We start from the raw sequence: 21,615 nt of genomic DNA on the forward strand, positions 1-21,615 counted from the left end.
AACAGAGAGAGAAAGTGAGAAAGAGACGGAGAGTAGTATCTCACAGCTGATTGGAGAAAAAAAAGTGGAAACTGAAAGAATGAAACAATTGCTTTATCTCTGCACATTATGTTCTAGTTTTAAGTCCAGACAGTTGGTAAAACTTTGAATTTCTTGGCTCATAAACAGCATCTACACATGGCCTGTTTGACTCTCCGTGGAGGTCCATTTCCAGCGTTGGATATCAGCAGACACGATCTCCACTGGCACGGCCAAAATATATCCAGCTACACCTCTCTCCAGGGATCCTCAAGTAAAGGGACCTCTGTCTGTGTGAGTGTGCACTCATGTGTGACTTTATGTGTGGGTGGACGCACATGTGTTTTTATAAAAAAAAAAAGTACCGGTTATTTTGGTCTGTGGCTCACCACAGCTCACACTCTCCCCTGTCTTGTACTCATCTCACTCAGCCCCAAGAGAAGAAGGGGGAACGAGTGTGACAGACGGAGAAGCAGGGTGAGCAAGACAAAGACAGATCAGTAAATGTTGAGGAGAAGAAGAGGCTGACGAGGAAGAAGACAAATGTGTCATCACAGTCTACGGCACTATGAGATTTCAGAGAATATGTGGTGAATCAGTTGGCATTGGTAGCCGCTCAGAACGCTCAGACATAGATACACAAAATATACCGTACAGCTCTTAAACGTCTCTCAAAACAAAATATACATGTGACATGTGAATCTTGGGGAAGTTGGCAGCACAGAAGTACTTCATTCTTTCTGCAAACAGCAATAATAAAGTAAAATGCAAATGTAAATAGCCCAGTAACAAAATAAACAAATAATTGCCAATTATTTTCTTGATTAATTGATTCATAGTTTTTATCTATAAAATGTCTGAAAATGGTGAAAATGCCCATCACAATTTCCTAAAGCCTGCGGTTCTTCGAACTGCTTGTTGGTTCGACCAACAGTGAAACACCCCAAAAATATTCCGTTTACTATCATGTAAGACAAAGAAAGCAGCAACCTCACAATTGAGAGGCTGGAACTAAATAATGTTTTGTAGCCTTTCTTGAAAAATGACTTTAAATTTATCAAAATGCTTAATTTTTTGTAGATTAACTAATTCTTTCAGCTCAATTTTTACATCATCCAACTTACAGCAATTAATAAAGTAGTGAGGTTTAAAATGGAATCAAAATATACTTATGTGGAAAATACACTTTACATTTATTTCAAACGTAAATGTCCTTTTGGAACTGGGTCACTTTCAGTTTCAGAAATTACAAACAAAAAGTGTGACTTTAATCAAAATTTTTTGGAGGAAATCCTGTTCTGTAATTTGCCAAAACTCTAATTTCCTTCAATAATAGCAATCCAGTTTGAACTGGCACCACTGTAATGTAATAGTCTATCACACAGTTTTGGTGCTGAACACGTGCTGGCTGGTCCCCCATCATTATGGAGTGTGAAGCAGATGTACTGTATCCTGCCTCAGCGCCCAGCACCAGCAGCACTCACACATATGAAGAGCAATACAAAGGAGAAGCCTCCAGTCTCGACAGCATCCCAATCCAATTTCATATCTCAACTGCTGGGCAACATTTGATCAGTTGACACGCTGGCAATGGTTTACATATTTGGATACACAGCAACGGCTGTGCTGACGACGCTATCTTAATGGCAAATGTGTGTTTGGTTCAGTTGAGTTAAATGTGTTGACTTTATGTTGATCTGAGTGTAAAACTCTCCTCTTTCAGCCAGTGATGAGTTTGCTGTTGGCCTGAAATTACATCACTGCTAAAACAAATCAAATTTAAACTGGTTTGGTTTGAAATTGGTTAATATTATTACATTACATGAGCAAAATGCAATGTCATTAACAATCCACAACATTTAGTTTATTCTATTCTTATGTAACTTCTTAATTTTGTTGTTACTTTCTCACATTTGAAATAGAAGCAAAAGTTATGTACATGATACTAAATGGAAGTTAGGTATCTGTAGAGGACAAGCATGACCGAGGTCAACCTGAACAGATACAAAGGTGCAGTTGACCCACCAGTCAGTTACAATCAGCCCATTGTCATTGTGATGGAAACTTAGGAAGACCACCACATGCATGCACATAAATGCTTGTGTACACGCACGCACGCACGCACGCACGCACGCACGCACGCACGCACACATTTGCACAATTGCACACCCTGCTGACACCTCAGTGTGGCCACATTCTCACCTCAAACCTTTCCATTCACTGACTGTCAGGCCCGTGTTTCCACTAGCGGATGTTTTTTGAGGCCAGTGCTTCTTTGAAAAGACACTGAGGGCCTCAGCCAGGCAGGAGAAATCTACTTCAACAATTTTAGACCACGTCTTCTATAGGATACCTGAAGTTCTACTTTTCAAGAGTTTTCAAGCTGCACCGCTGATCTCTTTTCGTTCTAAGCCAGTTTACTGTTTGATCGTGGATGATTGATCTGTGTTTACAGCGCAGACTTGAAAAAACTTTAATCTTTGATATCTTCAGAAATGCTTAATAAAGAGCAAGACTGGCTAATGTGGCCTGCACATGAATATTATTACATATATTTATTAAAATGAGTACATCAGCACTCGGCCAATAATGTTGGAACAATACAGGTTCCTCTTTCCTCATGTGGAAGTAAGACACTCGAGCTATACACAAAAAGTACACACACATACACTCACACTCCAACAGGAAGAGTGTGGGTGTTTGGGAGCAGCTGCATGGAGAAGCATCAGACCCAGCTTCCTCCTGGTGCAGCCAGCACCATCTCTCCTCTCTTCTCTTCTCTTTTTCTCTCTCCCTCTGTCATCACTTCCTTCACATCTTTAACATAGACGGAAACATATACTAAAGTCAGAAACAGACGATACCAGCATCATGCCACCGTCTCATGTTGGCTCTTCCCCCTGAAAACTGAACACGATTCAACAATATTCCATCTGCACTGTTGGCAGAAATTAGCTATCTGTGGCAAGTGTACAGAAAACACGGTTTGTGCATGTTGCAATGCAAACTGAGTGTGTGAGTCCCGTTTCTGTCCTCTTTCCTCGGAATGGTGACACATCAGCACATCACCACCTGCAAGCCCAAATGTTTCACAACACTTTCCTGTGTTGGGCTCTAATCGAGGGTAGCGTGTTGGTAGCATTAAAACTTGTCTCCCCTCTCACACCTGTGCGATGTGAGGCTCAGATGACTCAAGGCGCAGATGGACAGAGCAGATAAAACCAGAAAACACATAAGAACATAAGAAAGAGATGTTTTGGAAATGTAACTGTTACATCAGTGCCGCAGCTGTAAAATGTCAATCTTTCATTGTTGCGCAATCAGCTTTGTAGTGGCTTGATTATAAAAACGAGATGATAAACAGGATATACTGCATATGTTGGTGAATTGGTAAATGCACCAGAGTTGAACATGTCTGAATCAAGGCTGGTGGAACCTTCCTCTAACACAAGACTGCACAGGTGCAAGAGCCTTAGCATCTTTGTGTTTCACTTTCCTTTCCGGTTTTCTATTCTTACTCTCTAATGCTGTCACACAGTCCCATTCCAACCAGCCTGTCTTCTACTTTCCTTTAACCCCTCTCCCTCAACCCCTTTCTGTCAGCAGCACACCCTCGGTAAGTGGTTACTGTGCTGAAGACACTCAGCAGTTATTTCTGTGTTTCCTGTGTGTCATGTGGTGGTAGCTCGAGCTAGCTAGCATGGCTGACAACACACAGGCTCCCAGGTGCAGAGTGTCACAGTGTGGGCCGTCAGCCAGAAAGCCAGTGGGCCAGTTAGCAAGCCAACTAGGCCCTGCAGCACGTGCTGCCCTCCACCCCCACCCTTAACCCATTGCTATTCCCAGTGGAAAGGAGGAACAGGCTTGTGACATTTTCTCTATGGGAAAGAACACCCGCCTGTGTATGTGTGAGCGTGTGTGAGCGTGTGTGAGCTTGCCTTTTTTTTGTTTTTATTTTTAATGGAGAGTGTCGCTGCACCAAACTAACCTGTTTGAGGATAGTTTGTCTAAATGTTTTAATGTGTCATCAACCTGTGCATGACTGAGAGAGGAGCTTCTCTGGGATAAGCTTGCGTTTCTCCCCCAGAGTTCAGGGGTCAGGCTGTGCCGACGGAGAAGACCTCGAGTGAAACCAGCATGCAGGGGCACCAGGGTTCGCCCTCTTCCCCCAGCTCGCCCCCAGGCTGCAGATGCACCGACCCAGACAAGGCTGCACTTCTCTGGGCAGCACAGAGAGACTGCTGTGCTCCGGTTCCTGGAGCCCTGATGCTCTGATTGAGACCCTGCGCCCATGCAGGAACCAGAGGGAGGGGAAGGGAGAGCAAGGGAGGGGATGCAAACACATCTGGCATCTGCAAAATCCTGCACACAACTCTCATAACATCACGAGAGAAATGTACAGGCCATATACAAAAGTGAGCTCTGTTTTCCCTCCGCTATCACACATGCAGCAGAAGATAAACACACCCACGCACATATCCAATTGTGTGCCTACTACCTCTACAATCTAGAAAAGTAATTATGTGAGGAAGAGGACAAGAAGGCACAACAATTCTCCAGCTGGTAGGACAGCACCAGAATACACCACTCTCTCCTATTGTTCTATTTATATAGCTCACCAAACAATGCCATGTTGGTGTCTAAAGAAAGTAATTATTTAGCGGCATGGCATCTAAAGAGGAAATGGTATAAAACAATGCTATTTTCAATGTATACATACACAGCACTGTATATACACATGGTAAGATCTATTAAAGCTGTCAAGGGGAAGATAAATGAAAAGCCGTGAAAGGAGGACACAATAGAGAGCGTATCAGAGTGCAAGAAATTTGTGTGGGTGCACGTCTCTGCAAGGTGTCTTTTTGGTGTGTTTGTTTCTTTTGCGTGGGCGCTGCCTTTTGCATTAGGCGGCAGTACAGGACGGAGTTAGAGGTAGTGGTTGGGACGTGTGTTTATATATGTGTGTGTACATGTGTGGGTAAGAGTGCAGAGTACTTTTGATAAACAACCAGCACCTCTCTTTCTCTCTCTCTCACCGTTTCAGCCCACTCTTCCATGGTGCCACGCGTCTTCTCAAACCCATTCTTTTTTTTCTTCTTCAAATGATTGGGCAAGGATTTCTCTTTACGAGTTTCAAAGCGTAAAAGAATTTGACAAGGAGGAAAGGAAAACAAACCCAAAACGTGCTTTTAAAGGTATAATAGAATAAGATATCACAGGCACATACACAGTGGTGTTGGTGCTGTGAACTGCCTCCTCTCTTCAGGGGGACTGAGTATAGGCCAGTGAGAGGCATAGCAGCAAGCTGGAGCGGTATGCTCTTTGTGGCCAGCTGTGGGGCCATTAAAGGCCCATCTGCAGACAATAGGCTCTGTCTGAAGGGCACACACAGCCTGGTTCCTGTCCTGCCCTGCCTCACTGTGTTTGTGTATGGATGCGTATATGAGTACCATGCATTTCCAATCCCCATTTTAATCTACTACAAAAGGAATACACAGAAAACATACTTACTCATGCAGCTACTTCTAAATGTCATTTTAATGTGCATTAAACGTGGTAATTTTCCACAGCAAACCTTAATCTCTTCCTACATATGATGGACTCATAACCTTAGTTTGTGATAATGCCTTCTCTGTAATGTGGCAGAAATAAACAGAATCATGCCGTGGTTCATTGAGGCAGCTCTTGTTGAAGTCAGACATCATCGCAGATGGCGGAAAAACTGATTTCACCGTGCGATTAAAGCTTTAATGCCATCCTCTCTGCAAAACCGAAGAAATGAAGATCACTTTATTGAAAGGTTATCTCCTTTCATACACTCAACAAAACACAACAGCGAGTAAAAATATAGACGGGCGCTGGAAAACAGCTAGCTGGCCCAACCACATACCACTCAGCGCAGTTCGATCAAGCAAGCCACAGCTTCACATGCCCCAACACACACACACACACACACACACACACACACACACACACACACACACACACACACACACACACACACACACACACACACACACACACACACACACACACACACACACACACACACACACACAAACGGCTGCTGCATGCAGACACATGCAAAAAATATCTGTCCCAATACTAAAATAGGCCCTGAGAGGTTGCACCTGCACCTGTGCCCTGGTCCACACCTACACACAGGTGTCAGGATGTGACACATACACACAGACAGAGAAAGAAAGATAGCAGAGAGGGAGGGGGAAAAACGAGAGCGGGTGAATCACTCTACTGCGGTCGACCAAAAAGCTTTTTCTAGATATCATCTCTGTATTTTGGATGGCAACGATGAGTGTGATTTTCATTTTTAAATAGACTTTCAGGTGAACGTGTTTAATAATAAAAACTACTGCACACAATGCTTATTCAGTAATTGCTCAGTTATCTGCAATATGTAATTATATGATGTATAATAGGATTTTTTACACATAATTATGGGGAAGTGGAGTGGGGGTTTAAGCAAAGTGTGTATCATATTGCATACATGAGTGCCTCAAGTGTCTCACTCTGCCATCCAGAATGAGTGGTCTCTGAAAGTGTAGTTGTGTGTCACAGTGAGTCACACCTCTTTGTCCCCCATTGGTATGTCTCTTCTCAAATGGGGCAGAAAGGGGGACAAATAATCTAAAAAGTGGCTTATCTTTAAAATATATATATAGCTGCATGGGGCAGGCACATGCATGAATGAGCACACCGACACACATACAAACGCATGCACGGTACATAAACAAAAGGTTGGAGGAAATCTATTTTTATTATATCCAAAGTGAGAAATTAAGAAAATAAAAGCAGATTGAGGTCAATTCATTCACATCAGTTATTCACAATAAAATGAACATAATAAGATTGCTTTAAACCCAAGCTGGTATCACTGTATTTGCCTATAACTAAGCTAATAAATCTGCATTTTAAAAATGGGAAGACTTGCTATTCTGACAGTAAAGTCTGAGCTCTCTCACAGAGTTGGATGCGAAAAGGTTGTAAAGCTATTAATGTTGGTTGACTTTCTTCCAATCAACCAACTTTGGAAGACAAAGTTTTCACATAGTTTCTTAGCTACAATGTGTCACATTAAAGGAGATGCAATAAAAACATTCTGCTGGAGCTCTACTATTTTAGGGAAATATCGCCACATTGTGGAAGCTGACTGTTGCTGCAGTCCAACAGACACCGCTACAGCTGCACTACAACTTCTACATGTTTAATACTCTTTTCATGTATCTTATATCATTTTCATTCTCATTGTCTTTTAAATACAGTTTTTATGCATTTTTATGTCTTATGTAAAGTATTTGGAACTACCTCAGTGTTTCATACGTGCTATGAGGAGAAAGTTTGTCACTGCAGAAACTATGTTTACTAAATTTCCTGGGGCTTGCAATCTGGTTTTATGCGATTATGTTAAAGATTAAGGATGGAAAATTACGTCCTTCAAAAATCCTCATCCGTCACTTCATCCTTTTCTCACCACGCATCCCTCACAGCTCATCCTTCCCGGCTCTGATGGGACAAGAGACGCCGGTGCCTTTGAGGCCACAATAGCCATTAGGTACTTTCTTCAGGTACTGCTGGTGATGGTCCTCAGCGTAGTAAAACTGCTGCCCCTCCAGGATATCTGTAGTGATGGGACTGTGGCCTTTTTTATCCAGCTCCTGGGGACAAAATGCAAACATAACCCACAGTTAGGTATTCCAAAAACTGAAGACAAGCAGCAGAAAAATATATCATCTGTTTTGTCAGATGACATGCAGAATGCATATCAAATAAGTCTAAAAATCTTCTTTGTTCAAATATATTTTTCTATGCATATCGTACACAGTAAAATGACAATGAGGTTAAAGTCTTCTTTCTTGAAGTGTAGGCAATATTCAGTTAAGTTAAATGTTGAAATGTAGAACCACTGGTCTCCTTGATCAACAGCAGTACTGTTAAAAGGTTAAATTCGCTAAAAACAAAACCATCTGTGAGGAAAATATTCCCAGCATGCAGCATCTTCATGTGTTCTGATTCAGTTCCCACCACCACAGTCATGACATACATTCAGCACTACTTTCTCCTCTCTCTGCAACTTCCTCAAAATGAACACACCTCTTAAATGGTTGTTTTATTCTGCAGTGTATTGGATGTGAACTTTCAATACCTCTCGCTAATACAGTAAAGAGTTTCTGCTCCTCGACGAGAAAGCAGGGTGATTGAGTGACAGAAGAAAGGAGCATCTTTTTCTTTTTGAAGTGCAGCTTGCCTCTGTGGCTCTCTCTGTGGGACAAAGCATCAAAGTCTATCCGCTCTCTTTGAGAACTCCTTAAGACACTTTCATACTTACACTTTTCTAAACACCTTGAGAGAAGGCTTCAAACACACTAAAAAAAAAGCACACTCGTTCCCATAGACACACATACACACACACTAAACACCTCTGACAGATATATCAAATGCCTGCTGTGCTGAGTGGTTTTCTCTATCTAATAATACAAGCACTCAGTCCTCTCTAGATCAGTGCTCCTGAGAGCTGACAAAACAACAAGTTCTAGGTGCACTGGGAGCGTCTGTGGGCAACAAGTAGCTTTGCATGTAGCGCACTACACCTCAGAACAGTGTGCAGCACTGAGGAGCTTTGCTTTATGGGGGCGTCAATTGGCAGGGTTCAGCAAGCACTATGAAACAGAAGCTGAATGTATTCAATCCTGGCTCAACCTGTTCTTATAAGCTTCTGCATACGTCCTGGCTCTCTGCATGATACTGTCATGGATACTGCTGGAGAATTTAAAAGGAAGACTTCACTCCTCTTAAAAGGTGATAAAACTTTCAAATTGCCTGTTAAAGTTTGTAGCTTGCTCCCTTTATGGAGGCTGTGGTCAGCTCGAATTCATGGAGGTTATGATGGAAGTTTTCAAGGCAGGAAAAGTACCAAAATGTCTTATTAAAGCTTCTCAAAAGACTGCAGCATCATCCACTTTTCCACTGTTGAACTGTACTGCTTTTCATGCTCCAAACAGTCATATTTATGCAGGAATATAGTGAAAGACAAAACATGAAAGCTGCAATAATTCATATTTTTATATATTCAATGGCTCAAATGATGTGGAATGTAAAAAGGTGTTGCTCGTAATGATGAACCAACAGAGAATTATCACCCCACTTTTCAATCCTTTGGAGCAGGTTTTGGCTCATTGTTTTGATTTTATGGACCGCAAAGTCAGCGCTTCAGTTCATCTGGCCAGAAACACGACTCCTAATCAATCCAAATGTTCTGTGTCTGCTGGGTTTGCTGCTTTGCTAAACCAAGCCAAGGAAAAAAGATGCAGTCCACATGTCTGACTACGCACCTTTTGCTGAAACTGAGCTGAATAAAAGTAAGGAAACTATTATTTTGGCCAGGAAGGAACAAGTTCCAGTAGGTACTTTTAGGTCATTTGGAACTGTGCATGTGAGGGGAAGACAACGTATATAAAAAAGCATCACCATTAATTCATAAGAGGGAATAATGTCACTGAAGGGCAGCAGGGTAATGTACAATGTTGTCCACATGGAGGCAGTGTGGTACTAGCTGTGTGTGTGTGTGTGTGTGTGTGTGTGTGTGTGTGTGTGTGTGTGTGTGTGTGTGTGTGTGTGTGTGTGTGTGTGTTGGAGGTGATGCAGTGGAGTCAGTAAATCAAAGCTCTGCGCCCCACAGAGAGGCTGAGGCGGCAGCTGACCTCTAAGTCCTCAGTGGCTGCCGCTACAATGCGAGGGCTCTAATCTCCCTGCAGGAAGGACCCAACGTCCACAAACCAAACTACAGCGCAACGCAGCCCTCAACATAGAGCACACACCTCACAAGCATGGACACATTTACCTTTCAAATGCACACTGTGTGTAGTCTGACTCAGAAGAACCCATATTTCCTGCCTATGTGCAACAGCATTGTAGCAAACCAGCCGACACAAGCATGGAGCTTTGTACATCATGGCCTAATTAATCAGTCATCATCGCTAAAACCACTGTAGTAGCAAACCCTCCAGGGCAGAGGACGCTTCATGTGAGGAGAACACAATGTCCAAGAAAAGGTCTGCTATTCTGGGCAAACGTACACCCCCGCCCTGACACCCCCGCACGACTCCCTCGCTCTCCATCCAGCCCTCTAAAGCAGTCACAACACGGCAGCCATTTTAGATCTATAAATCAGAATGCATGGCGTCACGCCACTGTGTATAACCTTATGTGGCTTCGCTCTCTCTCTCTCACTGCAGCAGCAGCAGAGAAATGGAGGCAAGAATGTGGAGGGTAAAAACGCCAAAGATGGAGGAGCGAAAATTCGAAAGAGGATGAGCAGACTAGATGCCCTCAGGTTGAGCATTTTGATGCTGTATCGTTGATGACGTTTAATGACTGCTACATACAGGGAGAGAAATGTGCTCATCTGCGTTTGTGCATGCAAATGTGTATGTATGTGTGAGTGTGTGTGAGGATTGAAATGGAGGGTCATGAATATAGGACACGTTAGGTATACTTCAGCATATGTGTATTTTTGAATAACTGTGGGTATAAAAATCACGTCACACAGCCACATTATAGGGATTCACCTCCCATTTGATGACAAAAAGAGTCCAAACAAGGTAGACCTTTAAATTTCAGGGTTAAGACTTGGTTTTTCGGGTTAGGGTTGGGGTTAGGCATGTACTGCTTATGGTTAATCGCTAGGGAATGATTGTAAGTCAATGCAATGTCCTCATAAGTGACAAAAACATGTTTGTGTGTGTGTCAAGGGCTGAGCTCACTCAGCCCAGTCAGCCCTTCCTTTCTTCACGCCTGTCGGAAAGACTCCCCTGTCAAAGACATGGCTGAACGGGTGCATCTCTCTCTCTCTCTCTCTCTCTCTCCTCCTTCCCGACTCGCTCTCCATCTCCCTCCATTGCCGATTCTCTCTCTCTCTCTGTGAGCACAGACCACCGCTTCGTGCTACCAAGTCCTCCCTGCTCTCCAGCCAAGCGAGAGAGCCCCTCTCGCCATCACCATCGCCAGAGAGACGGCCCCAGGACACAAATAGGACGTGACACCCCGAGAGAGGGTGGAGGTGGAGGAGGAAGAGGAGGAGGAAAATGTACTCTGTCCTCTCTTCCTACCCCACTGTCTTGTCTCTCTCTGTTTTTTCCCTCGGAAGGCCTACGGCTGCTGAGTGGTGGGGAAGAGACGCACATTGACATAGAGTTTGTGACACCCGATGACTCATGGTGAAGACATTTGAAGAGGGATATGACCTCAATTCGGTGATTTATGTAATCATCTCTTAGTGCACTCCTGTTACTGGTGTGTCGTTGCCACTATTTACCATTTCTCTGGATACTCACCTCTTCGGTTTTATTCATTTTTACTGGTGTCCTCATCTCAGTCTTGATCTCAAATTCAAATTTGCTTTATTGGCATTACCATATTAAAGTACAGAAGTGCCAAAAGCATGTTTTACAAGGTTTCCCATTTAAATATAACAATTTGGCAGTGGTGGAAGGAGTAATGAGATCTTTTACTTTGTGTAAAATTGCAATGCCTCAATGTGTGAAATTACTGCATTACACATATTAAGTCCTACATCCATAATTTTACATGAGAAGAAGTACAAAAGAACTTGTTATTCGTAAGACAACTGAATGACGCCTGCAAAAAGGTGTTATGTTATGCTGGATCATCATTATTGATGCATTACTGTGTAAACAGCATAGATTAAGCTAATCTTAACTACTTTATATACTGTTGGGTATTTTAATCTATAATATTGCATGATATTTTAAAAGCTGATCATATGTGTTGATGTATGTAAAATTAAAAAAAAAATCAATCAGTAATTAATTTCCTCTACTGTAATTCACAATGTAAAGACAAAAGACAAACATGGTTTGTACATTACTATAATCTCTTGATCTAAAATAATCAATGTAACACTCACTGTAGCTGCACACCTTAACGTTGGAGCACAAAAAAGCCCTTCAACATCTTTAAAATTTAAATACTCTTTGGAATACTGCAGAAAGCAAAGCTGCTCTGTGCTACAATGCTGCTAACAGATGAAATAGCCTGACATGATACTTATCGACTAGTCCGCGGCACTGCGCTTGCCCTCAATGACCTCAGGAGGAGAGAGACAGAGCAGGAGTGATGGAGAGAGGACGAAGGAGAAAGACAGACAGGGAGAGAAAGATAAGAGATGGAGTGAAGTAAAAGAGAGAATGGGAGATTATCAAGAGGCTGACAGAGTGAAAACAGACTGTAGTGAGAAGGTGTGAAAAAAAAACAGTCTGAAAGAAAGAAGATACTGAAAGAGGTCTATGCTTCTTGTTGCTGTGACGTTCTGTAAAATGGCATATATGTAAAACATTCATGTACATAACTGTGCCTGTGAGCTCAAAGATGTGTATTCCCCTCCGTGTGTCTGTCTATGCACAGATATGATGAAGAGTCCCCCCCCACCCCCTCCCCTGCCCTTCCCTGCCCCTGTTCATCTCTCTTTCTCAGTGCGGGTCAGGCATCCATTTTAGCTGGGCTCTAATCTTCAGCGAGCGCTCCTACATTTTGTGAGCGAGGAAGCCAACACTCCTACATTTCGAGGATGCGCACACTTGAGTCTCGGAGCGAGGCGGTGCACGCTCCTACGTTTTTTTGTTGTTGTTTTTTTTCCCAGGGAAGACAACAAGTAGCTCAACATCTAAAGCCTGAAAAACGCAGAAGATCATCCCTGCATTCTTGTGCGATTGATCGCCTTTTAACATTAGCTGCATTGTACTCCACCATATCTCACTGAGGGATGGGCATTTACCTTCTGGCAATTAAAAGTTATCTGTGAACAATATACCACTAAAAATGTTCTATTAACTGCTGTATCTTAGCCAATACCGTCTTGTAGTTACATGAGAAAGATGTCTTGTTGCTATTGATTGGTTCAGTACAAAGCAAAAATTTTGATGTAGACAGACTGGCTATAAAACGTGAGAGCTGGGGAATAGTTGGAGGGGTAAATCGGACTTTTGAAGACTTTCCAAAATGAGAGATGTGAGCTTGTGTGACATGCTGTGCCCCTTTTTAACAACCCCCAGGCTTCTCCTCAAGACTTCTAGCCCCAAACGACCCCCACCCCACCCCTTTTTTTTCCCAACCATCATCCGAACCTCTGTGCACCCCCCATTTCCCCCTTTCAAGCTCATTAAGTTAGGATGCCTTATCAGAGGGCACACTCACCCCTCCAAGGCCCTACACACATGCATGTGCGTGTACACACGCAATATTCAAGCTGGCTTGATAAACCCTATTGTTCATACACACACACACACACACACACACACACACATAAATATATATATATATATATATATATATATAGAACCCCCGTTCATCCATTTCTCTCTCCAAACCCTAACCCATCTCTAACCCACCCCCACCACCACCCCGCACTCTCCCCCTAATCAACTCTTCCCATTCCTTCTCTCTCACCCTACATTCACCCCCCCTCCCCAGCTCTGGGGAGACACATTTTAGCAGAAGAGAGGGAGGGATAGAGAGAAAGAGAGAAGGGGAAAGAGAGAGATGGGGGTGACAGAGGGAGAGAAAGAGATGCACTCCTCCTCTCTGCTCTGCTGCCACAGCGGCTTGGCTACAGAAGCCTTTGATGTTCTGCAAATTTCAAATTTCATTATAGAGAACCCCCTTCTCCTCTCCTCTCTCCTTCCCCCCTCCCTCTCCTCCCCCTCTCTGCTCTCGCGCTTAAACAAGCTTTTCTGCCTCACTCTCCGCACCCCCACTCTCAACCCTCCACCCCCCACCCCCCACCACCACCAATGCTGAAGTTAAGAAACTGAAAGCCCTGCAGAAGAGACTCTTCGTATGGGTTAATTATTCATTGGGCTGTGCGCGTATGTGCCAAATGTATGTCTGTGTGAGTGTGTCTGTACGTACATGCTTGTGTGTGTGTGTGAGTCATGGGCTGGCAGTGGGGTGGAATCTGGATTTTGTGATGCCTGTCTTATCTCTGATCGTCTTAGATCGCCTCCACCCACTCTCTCTTGTCACTCTCCCGAACATGCGCCCACTTCTCCTGATAGGGAGCATTGGCCTTATAGGATAAAACACACGCTCACACACAACCTCACGCGCACGGACGGACACACACGGCAAGCCCTTCCTCTGTAGAGTTGCCATTTTCAAGCCAGGCGTTCTTGAGACTCAGCATCAATGCGGCAAGGCAACCATTTCAGGGCAGGAAGCTGCCATTTTGGTTCAGAGCGTGTCAGCTGCTTTGAGAAGATATGTGTCCCAGTGGCCCTCAGATGAAACTGGGGTGCCACTGAAGTGGTTGACAGATCGGTGGTGTCAGCAGCGTCGGTGGGGAGAGAGTCTGAGTGCTGCTTCTCCCCTGGATGTTGGTAAATGGGTGTGTTTTGTGAGTGTCTGCAGCAACCTGGGTTACGGTTCTCAGCCTTTCCCAGGCATTGAGGTGACAAAAAGATAATGCTTGATATAATAGCCCTTTTTGTGCTGTAATATTAACCCAATGAACCCTTGTCTGTTTTTGTTGGTTTTCACACTGCTTATTCACTGGTTCACTGGTCATTACATGTCTTAGTTAGGCATGTTATTATTTTCAGAAAAGGTTAGGCTACTCATAAATACCACCAATTGGGCTGTCAGTGGTACTATACATATTCTAGGACAGTTTTTGCAAAATCTTCAAAAAAATATTTTCACAAAATTAGAATTTTTGCCTGAATATCCAAACGTTTTCAGCACACAGCACATATCTGTTTACTGCATGAATTGATGGATAAAGGAAAGGTGTACCAGATATTTTTTAAGAACCATATAGAGAGGGCATTGTGAGTTTTATTACGTCAAAACAAACATTTATAGGGTAATGAAAACACAACAGCAAGTACATTTTCATGGATTTTGTTACTACTTGTATTCTTTTTCTTTGACAGAACAATTTCACCTCAAGGTCCATTTAGTTGCTGTTCTGGAGCTTTAGTCCGAATCATATTTTCAGGGGATTTTAAGAACTTCTTTTTTGCTTAAAGGTTGAGTTTCAGAATTCATTAAATTACTATTACAATCCATTAACTTTTAATAATAATAATAATAATAATAATACATTAGATTCTAATATCAAATATCATTAGAGGTGAGATTATTTTATCAACTGCTACTACTTTCAAGACAACATGGATGAGAAGTTGTAATAGTGCTCAGAAAAGTCTTAGTTTTAATTGAACATCAACAATTGAGTGAGAAGCAAACTCCTTCCTGCTGAACAACTTATGTTGTTGTAAACTCCTCATCCCACTGTCCCACAACAGTTTAAGATTTTATGTTTGTAAAGACTGCGATGGTGCACAGTGATGTGTGTGCATGTGTGTGTGTGCGGGCTCACTGTCAGTTGATTACCTGTCAGTCATGGCCCTCTGATCTGATTGCCTCCCTCTTTTTCCTTTACCCCCATTCACTACCTTCCTGGTCCCAGCTGCCACTCCTCTCTCACCCCTGACCCCAGCCCAAGGCCAAGGTTGGGAGGTTGTTGCCATGGCAGCCCTGTGGCCCATGACTGCTGACCCCGGGAGCCCTAAGTAACCATGACGATCATAATTTGCTCCCCATGTGTCCATGAATACCATTTAGAAACGAACAAACCAAAGTGATGCAGGGATCAACGGATAGATGGACTAATGGATGGACGGACGGACAGATGGATAAAGAACAAAAGGGCGACGCGTGTGCCACTGAGAGGACACGCTTTAGAAAATTAGTTTTGATGACCTATCGACCCTCTTCCTCTCTTTCAGTTTAAGAAAGAGGGTGTCACCGATTGAATGTAGATGGGGATCAACTTAACAGAGGTGGCTTTCTTAACTAAACAGCATCAAACTCTACGAGGTCACCACTCCAGAGACTGGCTTGTAATTGTTATTCAAATAACTAGGACAACTCCAAACTACAGCTTAGCTCTGCTTAACGGCCACAAAAGTTATTTGAAATGGTGACAAAATGATGTTTTATTATGTTTTGTTTTATGAAGTTACTGCACAACTGTAGTCCTTTAACAGGAATGATGTGTGTGAAGTTGGGGAAATGCGTCTTATGTTATGGCTCATCACTGAACAGCAAATGACAATCACATCTTCACATCTTTTAACACATTTTCAACAGATGCTCTGCTGCTACTATCTTCCTTCACACATGGTTTAGTTATATGTAACACCACGCTTGAGTAAATGTCATGGTGAAACCTTGTGATGTGTGTGTGGGTATTATACCTGCTGGAAGGCCACTTTGGTCTTCAATGCAAGCTCCTGTTGAGCGGGGTTGGACGTGTAAATGGCTGAACGATACTGAGTACCATGGTCATTTTGCTGCCTCATACCTGTGTAAACACACACACAAAGGGAAAATAAGACACCTCAAAAACAAGGATAAGTTCCACAATCACCACAGACACAATGTCATTTGCATGTAAAAGGTTTTCACAATTATGTCATCATCCGGCATCTTGATTCATGAAGCCAAATGAATTCAAAGATCACAGCAGATTTGGGCTTTCATTAAGGAGGCCTGCGGTGTGTAGGTGTATGGGCTCATGTAGGTGGGTGCATTTTCTCCTTCTTTGTCATCCATGTGGCACTGTCAAAATTTTCATCAGCTTTACATCAGTGCGTTTGGAGGAGGCCCAGGCCTAGTGTACCTTGATTAGGAGGCCAAACAGCTGCCATCACTTCCATGCTTTTCAGAGACTACAATCCTGAGCAGCTCTGGCATCCATGGACCACTCCATGGCAGGCATTTCTCAGTCTTTATCTCTTACCCTCTCTCCCACTCAGCCTTTGTTTCTCCTCTTTACTGAAGAGCATCATTCTTTTTTCATCTAACTTTCTAAATCCTTGTCTTTCTCAATCTTTGGCCTTTTGTTATGGGCTGGGACAAGAGGCATGTGTGTGTGTTCCTCTTTAAGGCTTTTACAGCTTGGCCGTTCAGCCTGCAGACAGTGACAGTGGCTTACTTAAATTGAACAACGGATTATTGCAGACTATTGCTCAGTGATTGAAGTACTCTGAACTTTTGTGTATGCAGTGTCTTTGTCATGCAGCAGTATTCATGTATTTGTGTCTTGTTGTCGTGTCCATTTCCTCCCCCATTTTTCAAAGACATTTTCTTAAAGCACTATTACTTGATTATTTTGGCCACTTGGGGACAGCAAGCTGTAAACACAACAATGGAATTATCATTTTATATAGTGCATATATACATACATATATATATATGTAAAAACACAAGCCATAGAACAATATTAGCATTCATTTGGAGACGTATTTGTGTCCATCCGCCACATTCACTCTCTCCTGTTAACTCCAACACCAAGTCCTGAGGTAAATATCTGGCTCTTTAGCAGCTAAATGCTCTATGTTCACAAGAAACAGGTTGAGGAGAGGGGTGAGAGTGAACCAAAAAGTTGCGAACGAAAACAATTAGCTGAAAGATGCTAAAACGTTTCATAGAGCTGAATATTCTCAGTGGGATTGTAAATATAACATGTTGATTGAATAAATGAGTAAAACAATGCCTCTAAATTGCAATGTGTGGAGGGAAATATGTTAGGTCTGTCTGTAGGAAGCTGAGATGACATCCTTAGATGAAAAAACCCACAAGGATTTCCTCAGAAGATAAGGTCTGTTGCCCATATAAGCTTTAAAATGTTTTACATTTTGTCAAACAACACACTGAACAGTACACCTGTTAATATCTCATATGCTACTCTATATTTATATTGTGGGAGAAAATTGGTTTTCAATAAATGTGCAGACAAGCTGGAGCCACAAGATGCTGGCATTTCCCTGACACTGTGATCTGCATATCTTGTTCTCTTTAGATTAAATGTTACCTTACATCATAGAGTGTCACAACCTATCTGTGACACCGTCTGTTCAGATATAATGGCTATAAGTATTCATCTGGTCTTCATTCAAATCAGAGCAGACAAGCAGACGTCAGCTTCTCGCAGTCAAACACTGAATGCCTCAGAGAGTTTGCTTCACTGAAAATTTCATCAACAATATGAAAAGCTTGAGTTGTTCGAATATGATTTTTAAAAGGGTGTAGTGGTTTACTGTCAAATTGGCCAAGTTCACCACAACACAATCTGTCTTTTGTCTTTCCCTCCATTCTCAACCTCGTCCCGTCAACAGATCTTAACTAGAATATTAACGTCTACAGCCATGCTAGTGTCTCCGCGAGGCTGTACTTAAACACAGCGGTGCATGACGCTAAACGCCAACATGCTCACAAATGTCAGTCACAGGTTGTCACTTGTGTGGCTAAAAATATCCCCAATTTCATATTCTACTATTTCATAAACATATATTTTCCAATTCAACTTCTTTACGTCTATTTTGTCTTTATTGTACCATTTACAATTCAACCCACTCTCTCATTTGTCTCCCTCTGTCTCTGCATCTATCTCTACCCTCATCCCTCTTTCCCTCCATCTCTGCAGTGTTGGATGTCGGCCATCTTGCCCCCAGTGCTGTTGTTCAGTGACGAGGCTAATGGTGGCCCCTCCATCAAAGGCCACCGAGCCACTCTGCCATTGGCTGTCCACCAGAGCCTTTACTGGGATTGGCTGGCTGGCATGGGGTCTTGTAGCTTGGCTGTTCCCTCTGACCTTCCCTGCTGACCTCGGGGTTTTGACCAGCCCAACCATACACACACATCCACAGACAGTTATACTTGCATATACATGTGCAAGATCATGTATGGATAAAATATGTATATTAATTATGAGAGCAAAACCAGCATCATATAGGTCTGACTGCTGTAATCTAATTAAAGGTATTTTACAGCAGAACAAAGAATGTATTTTCTACCTTACAGGAAAAGTAGAAGTTTAATATTTCATTTAAAAAAGGAAAGACGACAAAGGCTTTTCATCTCAAAGAAATGGTTAATGACATGGAATATCAGAGAAAAGTCAAGAGACAAACACCCTTGAGTGGTAGTATCTGCTTCCAACACAAAGACAATTAAGATTCATCACATCTTCAGAGATCCCTCCACCATCAGAAGAAGAGTTACTCCCTAATCAAAATATTAACACCATCCAAAACATCAGCCTAGCTTTTGACTGTACTAAGTCCAAATCCATCCCCATAAGCATTCAGTCCTCAAAGAACTACAACGGCAACTAATACCACCCAAAAAAACTTCGATTCCCCCCCTCCCGCCTCCGCTGTCTCTCTCTTGCTCTCTCCATTTTTAACAGCCCCCTTCGTTATTTTCTCCATCCATCAAAGGCTGCAGTAATTATTAATGAGAGCCTCCCTGTTCTCTCTGCATTATGCATGAGAGCCTTGCCTCTGAAAGCAGAGGGTAATGGGGGGTGGACAGAAGGGGAGGGGCTACGGGTCACACACACGCACACACATACGCACGCCGCCTCTCAGGGTCACTGACCTACGCCCACAAAGCCAAAAATATTAATTAATTGCTCCCCCCCAAATCAGAAAATGTAAAAGTAGCCCCTTCAACACAAATGGAAGCCAAATTCAGACAAAGTGGGAGGGTGGTAGGGTAACTCAAGTCTCAGAGGGACTACCTACTTTCTCCAACAGACATTCATGCACAAACCTGCATACACAAACGTACATGCATACACTTTTTGAGCTTGTTGTGTTTAAACCCGCTGAGATTTCTTGCAACTCTGTAAAATCTCTTCCAGTGTTTTTCCTTGCACGCAAAAAAAACAAAAAAACAACAAAAAACGGCACCACTCAGCTTGTCCCTGCTGGCAGTTGGGGATAAAAGCCTGCTATTTCTCCCACTTCCAACTTCCCCTGCACTCCTTCCTTCTGCAAATCGTGCTCATTCACCTTCTGTCTTTGGCTGTTTCCTTATGCCCCCCCCACTCATTTCCTTCAAACTTCCATTCCTTGTTCTCTCTAACCACACGCACATATATGTATGTTCATATGTGTGGTTGAGGGGTGGGGATGCACAAAGCATAGCCAGTTGCAGGCAAACAAAAGGAGATGGAACAGTAAGGTAATCAGATTAAAAAATGTGTTGGCTGCTATGAAAAACTGGTAAGGACGGAGGACAAGATGAAGAGACAGACAGCGAACTTATAGGCCAAGAGTGAGAGCTGATGTGTGTCCCTTTCTTCCCACCCCTCTACAGAACCAGTGGCCTGACCCCGGCTTATTCTCCCCTGGCGTCTTTTTTCACGACAATCCTTCATCCGTTAACAACTGTAAAAGCTGAGATTAGCCTCACCTCTCCACCTCTTTATGTACTTTCCCTCCTTCCCCTCTGTCTCTTTCAGCTCCCTCACTCCCTCTGTATTTCAGGAGGGCACTCAGCACTCAAATAGATGTAAAACAAGAAAAGACTGCAATTGAGGCAAACCAACCCCCCCCCCCCCCAAAAAAAAAAACATTTAATTACAGAGACAAAAGAATAAACATTTCAGCAGTCAAGCTATTGTCAGTGTCTGCAATTAAGAACTGTTTCTGCATAATTGGTGACTTTTTGCATCCTTCTGAGCGAGGAGGAAAAACATTTGAAGTGAATTCAGAATTATTGCACTTGGCAGTGCGTACCAATTAGACTGCAGCAGAGTGAGCACTAATGAACAATCTAATGTAGTTTCTTTTTTCTTCTTCTTTTACCTTTTTATTCCTACCCCCTATCTGCATTTCCCCACACTGTCACACAATGTAATACTTGTAGACCCCCTTCAGGTCTGCCCTGTGTGTAAGTTGAAACATCAGCGGGGATTATTTGGTGTTTTTCACGCTGATGGAGTCTGACCAGCGATCGTTATTTCTACTATTCTGTCAAAAAAAGTAAACCACAAATAAATACTGATAACTGCAGTCTTCCCTCTCTCTCTATGTGTGTGTGTGTGTGTGTGTGCGCGCGATAGTACTTGGGTTGTGCCGTGCCCCACGGTCCCGTTACGACTGTGTGCGTGCCAGCAGAGCCCTCTCCTCCTCTCCCCTCTCAGCTGCTATTTTTGCCCTGTTCTTATGTAAGCCGCTCCTGACGCGCTGGAGACAGAGGCAGAGTACGGAGTTGGGATGGTGAGAGCATCCCCAGCGGACACACACATACACTCGCCTGCACGTGCAAACACACACACACACACACACACACACAGAATACATATACTAAGGGGAGTGAATATGTGACATATGCAAACATACAGAGCAAAACAGAAAGCGATGCTCTGCTGGCTGTCAGATGGTGACACTACACACACGGAGGCATCCTTAAACCAACAGCGGAACTGTGTGTGTGCCTTGGCAACAGCACTGTGCGTGTGTGTGTGTGTATACATGACTCTAAAAAGGTGTACAGGCACATCATGTAGATTACTGCAGGAACTATCGTCATCTCTCTTAAAAATCTGTTTTATCTCCCTCCTTAGCTTCTATTTTCTCTACTGGAGCAGTGCTCTCTAACATGATCACTTCATGGTTCTGGGCATGTTGTCAGAGTACTGTGATTCTGGCCCTTACGCTGTTTATTTTTAGCTGCATCTAAATCTAACAAGTAGAGCTTGTTCCACTG

General features: G+C 43.0%; 1 protein-coding gene across 1 annotated transcript in view; it reads right to left on the reverse strand.

Moving 5' to 3' along the window:
* Window positions 1-6,784: 6,784 nt before the first annotated feature.
* Window positions 6,785-21,615, reverse strand: part of msrab (methionine sulfoxide reductase Ab) — a 29,979-nt gene continuing 15,148 nt past the window's right edge. Inside the window, exons 5-6 of the mRNA XM_070920173.1 lie at window positions 16,311-16,417; window positions 6,785-7,691 (exon numbers count right to left, since the gene is read on the reverse strand). Of these exons, the coding sequence (XP_070776274.1) occupies window positions 7,518-7,691; window positions 16,311-16,417 (281 nt within the window). The 3' untranslated portion in view covers window positions 6,785-7,517. The remainder of the gene's footprint in view (window positions 7,692-16,310; window positions 16,418-21,615) is intronic.

This window comes from Enoplosus armatus, chromosome 15, assembly GCF_043641665.1.
Source record: "Enoplosus armatus isolate fEnoArm2 chromosome 15, fEnoArm2.hap1, whole genome shotgun sequence".
NCBI classification, from domain to species: domain Eukaryota; kingdom Metazoa; phylum Chordata; class Actinopteri; order Centrarchiformes; family Enoplosidae; genus Enoplosus; species Enoplosus armatus.